We start from the raw sequence: 6,794 nt of genomic DNA, 5'->3' as shown, positions 1-6,794 counted from the left end.
AATGACAGGGGGGGTAATCAATGACAGGGGGGGTAATCAATGACAGGGGGGGTAATCAATGACAGGGGGGGTAATCAATGACAGGGGGGGGTAATCAATGACAGGGGGGGTAATCAATGACAGGGGGGTAATCAATGACAGGGGGGTAATCAATGACAGGGGGGTAATCAATGACAGGGGGGGTAATCAATGACAGGGGGGGTAATCAATGACAGGGGGGGTAATCAATGACAGGGGGGGTAATCAATGACAGGGGGGGTGATCAGGGAGTCTATATGGGGTGATCACCAGTCATTGATCACGCCCCTGTAAGGCTCCATTCAGACGTCCGTATGCGTTTTGCGGATCCGATCCATCTATCAGTGGATCCGTAAAAATCATGCGGACATCTGAAAGGAGCTTTACAGGGGGGTGATCAATGACAGGGGGTGATCAGGGAGTCTATATGGGGTGATCACCACAGTCATTGATCACGCCCCTGTAAAGCTCCATTCAGACGTCCGTATGCGTTTTGCGGATCCGATCCATCTATCAGTGGATCCGTAAAAATCATGCGGACATCTGAATGGAGCTTTACAGGGGGGTGATCAATGACAGGGGGGTGATCAGGGAGTCTATATGGGGTGATCACCACAGTCATTGATCACGCCCCTGTAAGGCTCCATTCAGACGTCCGTATGCGTTTTGCGGATCCGATCCATCTATCAGTGGATCCGTAAAAATCATGCGGACATCTGAATGGAGCTTTACAGGGGGGTGATCAATGACAGGGGGGTGATCAGGGAGTCTATATGGGGTGATCAAGGGTGAATAAGGGGTTAATAAGTGACAGGGGGGGGGGGGTGTAGTGTAGTGGTGCTTGGTGCAACATATTACTGAGCTACCTGTGTCCTGTGGTGGTCGATCCAAACAAAGGGGACCACCAGAGGACCAGGTAGCAGGTATATTAGACGCTGTTATCAAAACAGCGTCTAATATACCTGTTAGGGGTTAAAAAAATCACATCTCCAGCCTGCCAGCGAACGATCGCCGCTGGCAGGCTGGAGATCCACTCTCTTACCTTCCGTGCCTGTGTGCGCGCGTTCACAGGAAATCTCGGCTCACGCGAGATGACGCCAATCGGCGTTAGCGTAGCCTGGGAGCGCCACAGAGATGACGCCTTTCGGCGTTAGCTTAGCGGTAAGTGGATAATAATAATAATAATAATAATATTAATATAAAGCAGACATTATCAACATTTTAATAAAGAAAAATTCTGTGAAAATCCTGCAGCAAATGTCCGTGTATTCAAGATGGTGCATAAGAGTCCACTGTCTACATATCTGAGAGGAGGAGGAGGAGGGGACAACACATCTGTGGAAATATTCACTCCACTTATGACTAGATTTATATGCTCAGCTCTGACAGTCCAGAAAGTCCATTCACATGGTAGGTGTGACAGTTACGATGTGTGTATGGCCTTCCTATCACTGATATCCTGTCTGGATGGAGAATAATCCCAAGGACGTCTGTTTTCTGAAAATCCAAACATCTTTCTCAGGGCCACGCGGGCTGCCTCCTCCTCCGCAGCGATGACCGTCTCACCCGGGCCTTCAGCAATCAGCTTCTTATCACTGTTGGAAAAACATAGAACAAGAAAGATTTAGTGTCATACACAGCGGATACATCCAGCTTATATTAGGAGACATTCAAACTCTGCATTCAGAAAGCTATAACGTTTTTATTTTTCAGTCAAAATAGCTGTATGAGGGCTTGTTTTTGTGTGGCTGAGCTGTATTTTTCAGTAGCAACATATCGGGATACATATAACATATTGATTTCACTTTTCTCGTGGTGATTAAAAAAGCTGTAATCTCACCATTGTTTTTCTGTTTTACATTTTGCTATAGTTCAAGTTTATATTATTTTACTACCAAAATAAAATCGCTTTTTATTGCAATTAACAATGGTTTTATTTTTTTTATTTTTTTATTTAGTCCCACTAGGGGACTTTGTTTCTATAATGCTTTGGTACATTCAGTCTATCGAAGCATTATTGCCTGTCAGTAAAAAAAAAAAAAAAAGACAGGCAATTAGGCATATAGCCATGGGAGCTTTTTTTAAGGCCCTCATGCTGCCATTGTAATCCAGTGCTCCCCATGCTACTGACTGCAGCATCTAAGGGGTGAATGCAGCAGTGCTATCTTGCTTGGCATCTAGTGACTGCACCCTGCAAATTCAGCTCCCATATAAAAAAAAAATAAGAGTACAAATATGTAGATTCTATGAATGGAGAGCAAGCAGTTCTGTACAGGAGACAAGAAACAGTAGGAATCTATTTGGATAGTTGTTTCTTTTTTAATTAAAGTGCACTGGGGTAATGACAAAGGTTGCAAAGGTGGAGATGGTCTTTAAATCAGATCATGTTACGTTTCGGCTCAAGGACAACCATGTTAGGTTCTTTGGAGAGATGCATTTAAGTTTTTTTTCCGCTAGGTCTGAGAGGTGTGGGTCCCACTTCTGGAACCCGCTTCTATCTGCAGAACAGCCCCCGAAGTGAAGGGAGAGCAAGGCCACCCTCTGTTCAGCGCTATGGGAGATCCTGAAATAGCCAAGCACTGGCTCAGCTAATTTCACAAGTCTCAGAGGTGAGTGGAGAGGACGCTGCACATGCATACTGTGCCCTTTGTCACTTTTGCGGGCACCGATCTGGATAGAGGTGGGACATGCACCCATCAGACATTTGTAGCATATCCTAACCATATGCCACAAATGTCGAGATGTGAAAACCCCTTTAAATGAATTCCATGAGAAGATAACACTAGTTTCCACATGGGGGTCTCTATGCAATCTTCCAGTTTCACCATGATGCTTAATAAAGCTCTGGTCACACTCCCCTTCAGCACATGCACCAGACCCATCTACTTGGGGCACACATTTGCCTCCAATATATATTTCACCTAAAATTTAGCAGAACAGAGATTATATAGTACTTACCAGTAAAGTCCTACAAAGTACACAGGTAGTACAGTACTGGCTCCAGACTGTCTTGTGATCCTGGGCTCAGGAAGAGGAATGTTTCTTTGGGACAACTGCTCAACGAGTAAAGTCATAGGGTCAATTACAGACCAGAGGTCAAACAAGTCCTTCCCGATCATCTGAGAAATGAGGAAATCCTGGAAGGTGGGAAAAAAAACAAAAAACTTTGTTATGGAATATCTAGAAATCGACTAGACTTGACATCACCAGGTCAATACTTACTTGGAGAAAGTGCCCCGTTTTTTCAGGGCCAGAACTTTCCAACAGAGCTCCAACCACTGCCAGGAAGGTCTTCTGTAAGGTGTCAGGAGATAAGGGGCACTCTGAACTCAATGTCAGATCTTCTACAGAAAGATTTTGGGCTACATGACACATAACCTGCTGGCTGGTGAGATAGTCCACCAAGGCCTTCTGACCAGCTCCAGGTAGACTTGGAAAGGCGTTTTGTAGAGTACTGCTGAGATAGGACATTGTAAACTCTGACCCCTCTTCTGCAAGCTTCTGGTTGTCTTGTAGATTTAAAGCAGCAGTTTCATAGTCCAAACCCAGGTCCCGCCGCTTTCTCTCCTCCTCCACCAGATAGGAACGGTTCACAAATGCAGTCTTTAGGAGCTGAACAGAGAAGGTCTCATTAAGGCGCTTGGAGAATGCCACTATCTCTGCATGGTAATCAAAGTTTGGCTGCTGTGACCTGCAGAGGTAGAAGAGAAAAGCAGGAGTCTCAGAGTTACATCATGCGATATTGTTCAGGGTACAAGACTTTATTCACTTTAAATGAAGGCGGTATGCCTAGTGCAGAGCATGAAGTGGCGGTGCAGGACTTCTTTCGTTGCCTCCCTGTGTCATGCCGCTTTGCTTTGCACATAACACAGTATCCCTGGTGATCAAAGGGGGTTGTGCTGGCACACTCTCCTGGCTGCATGTTGGGTGAGGAATTACTTGGCACCCAGCAGGTATTATGAGTTCTATTCTAATTCATGGGACCCATGCACAATACTCACTATGCTTCGGATGAAGAGGCCACCGCGCTTCTGTGAGATCCACAGCATACCACAGGTCCGTACATTGTATATTGCTACCCAGGCCCGATCACTTGAATGAGGTTGGGCTGCGCCGAGGCCATGTGACCAATGAACGTGACATCACTGGCCTAGGAAGGGACGGCAGTGGTCACCGTAGCGCCACTGCCTCTTTAAACAGCTGATAAGTGGGGGTGCTGGGAATCAGATCCCCACCAATCTGATACCGATCTATCCTGAGGACAGGCCACCGATATTGAACTCCAGAAAAATCCTTTTAATGGCAAGTGAATGGCCAACCATGTCACACATAGGTGAGCTAGGTGCCATAGAGGGAGAGGGTCTCCTAAGCAGATCACTTGCTATGAAGTCCATATGCCAACCGTTTCCTTAACAACACCCGCCCAGTTCTCTGCAGCGACATCTTTTGGCGTTGCTGCTGTTGAGGAGGGTTTAATGGCGGTCGGTGCACTCCAGAGCTGAGAAGCCGCTCTCGGTCCTGTATTCTCAGGCTCCACTTTAGTTCCGATCACGGCTATTAACGCTTTGAGCTTGGACCATGCCACAGCATCATCAAAGGGGACCCCCCCCAATCTTGTAACAGAGTTTCATTTCACAGTGCCCTGATGGGAAGCGATCCGCAGTCAGCCCTGAGGGCCTATGAAGGACCCCAAGGCTGTCTGACACTAAGCCTGCTGTTAGGACAGACCCATGTCATACATGTCCATTATTAACTGTCAAATACATTTTATGTCGCACACATTAAAAAAAATGAATGAACATATTGGGTATCTGCATGACTGTAAAGGTACTTTCACACTTGCGGCAGAGGAATCCGGACGCAAACGGATGCATTTGTGAGACAGATCCGGATGCAGATCATGTCTCACAAATGCATTGCCATACCGGATCCGTCTTTCTGGTTGTCATCTGGAAAAACGGATCCGGTATTTATTTATTTTTCTCATTTTTAAAAGTCTGCGCATGCGCAGACCGCATCCATTTTGCTGGAACACTTGGGGCCGGATTCGGCATTAATGCATTTCAATGGAAATTAATGTCGGATCCGGCATTCCGGCAAGTATTCAGGATTTTTGGCCGGAGAGAAAACTGTAGCATACTGCGGTATTTTCTCCGGCCAAAAAAAGTAAGAGGGACTGAACTGAAGACATCCTGAACGGATTGCTCTCCATTCAGAATGCATTAGGATAAAACAGAATTTTTTCCCGATACTGAGCCCCTGTGATGGATCTCAATACCGCTAGTGTGAAAGTACCCTAATAACCTGAATAATTTAATTAGCAGGTTATTTGATGTGAAATAAAGAGTGAACTAATTTCCGCAGCAATATATAGAACAATGTAATTTATACGTACTCCCAAACAACGCCAAAAATAATAACATTGCTCCCGCATAAAACAAGGCCTCCCAAAGCCACGTCAGGGGAAAAATAAAAAAATTACGACTGCTGAAATGCAGAGAGGCAAGAACGGAAAAAAAAAAATAATGGCGCTTTTCGGGACTGGGAATTAAGGAGTTAAAAGGGTATTCTGGTTCAAACAGGTTATGGAGTCAGGGGTCCCCCGTGTGACGTGAGCGATGGTCGAGCATGCTCCTAGAAGTAGCGGAGCGCTGCGCCAGTCCCACCGGTTTATCCATTTGAGGGGCAATGGACCCCTCTTCTCGTAATCGATCGGCCCCCACCAATCCCTATACAGTGGATAGAGAATAACTGGTTCTAAGGCCAGACCTACCTCTCAGCAGCCTGAAACCATAGTAGATCTGTAATGGTCACTAGTTGTCTACCTGGGAAGCCCTGCTCATGTATACATGGCCTCACCTTGGCGCCGGTTTGGGGGCACCCTCCAGCGCCGCCTTCTTCTCTAAGAACCGGAGATATGGCCGCAGCCAGCGCTTCTTCCCCCGCACCGGCGGACAGCGGAGCCCCGTGACCGCCACAGAGCGGAGGCCCAGCAGCAGCAAGGACATGATCCAGCGAGGTGACTGCTGACGGCTCCTGCACACGGGGACCTTGTGACTGCGCGGACGGGGGAGCGCTGCAACGGTACACACTTCCCCTCAGAAAACGGGCCAGTGTGAAACAGTTCCGTGCTGCGCAGTGTGCCCCGGCCTCTGGCACTGCCCACATGTGTGTTCTGCGGCGTCTATTCCCACATCGTGACCTCCTGTAATAATTGCAAGGTGTTTTATGTGAAGTAATACGAAATCATCCAGGCTGCCAAATGTGTGCAGTGTATGGCAGAAATGTGTCCTTCAGGCTCTGTTCACACTGCCCACAGTTTTATCAGGGCTCAACTGTTTTATTTATTTTATTGGCAGGAATATCGTAACAAAAGAACTAAAGGAGGCATTGTCTAGCACTTTTGGGGTTTTAGTGGCTTTTTTTTTTTTTTTCTTTGCACCTTCAGTTTTTGGTGCATTTTGGAGGTAAAAACGCAAGCTCCAGAACGTGTTTTTGGTACTGGTATGTGTTCATTCTGGGCGGGTCTCGGGTGCGGCACGTTGAAGCTTTTGCTGTTTTTTTCACATGAAAATGGCAGAAAAAGTTCACAAAGTTTAGAAAGAAAAAAAAAAACACTATAAAAACAGCATGCAGCATGGAAAAAACCACAAGCAATTTCTATTTTAATTTTAAATTAAACAAGTCAGAGCAAAACCATATGTGTTGAGGGCTCCATGACGGATCCGGCAAAAACACTGGTGTGAAAGTATTCTAACGCGCCTCCATAATAACAG

At 46.3% G+C, this 6,794-nt stretch overlaps 1 protein-coding gene across 1 annotated transcript; it reads right to left on the bottom strand.

The window, feature by feature from the left end:
* Positions 1 to 1,224: 1,224 nt before the first annotated feature.
* Positions 1,225 to 6,145, bottom strand: MRPL44 (mitochondrial ribosomal protein L44). Its single transcript, XM_040427814.1, has 4 exons — positions 5,878 to 6,145; positions 3,241 to 3,709; positions 2,977 to 3,155; positions 1,225 to 1,613 (listed from the first exon to the last, which is right to left on the bottom strand). The coding sequence occupies exons 1-4, from the start codon at positions 6,024 to 6,026 to the stop codon at positions 1,442 to 1,444; spliced, it is 969 nt and encodes a 322-aa protein (XP_040283748.1). The 5' UTR covers positions 6,027 to 6,145; the 3' UTR covers positions 1,225 to 1,441.
* Between the last annotated feature and the right edge of the window lie 649 nt (positions 6,146 to 6,794).

The sequence above is a fragment of the Bufo bufo genome, chromosome 4, assembly GCF_905171765.1.
Source record: "Bufo bufo chromosome 4, aBufBuf1.1, whole genome shotgun sequence".
Taxonomy (NCBI): domain Eukaryota; kingdom Metazoa; phylum Chordata; class Amphibia; order Anura; family Bufonidae; genus Bufo; species Bufo bufo.
This window is presented reverse-complemented; position numbering and strand designations above follow the sequence as displayed.

What these genes read in the sequence shown, in the direction of transcription:
- MRPL44 (XM_040427814.1), bottom strand. Translation starts at nt 6,026, where the DNA reads ATGTCCTTGCTGCTGCTGGGCCTCCGCTCTGTGGCGGTCACGGGGCTC. An exon ending in AAACGGGGCACTTTCTCCAA is followed by an intron (nt 3,156 to 3,240) that starts GTAAGTATTGAC and finishes CCCACCTTCCAG; the next exon opens with GATTTCCTCATTTCTCAGAT. An exon ending in TACTTTGTAGGACTTTACTG is followed by an intron (nt 1,614 to 2,976) that starts GTAAGTACTATA and finishes TTTTTCCAACAG; the next exon opens with TGATAAGAAGCTGATTGCTG.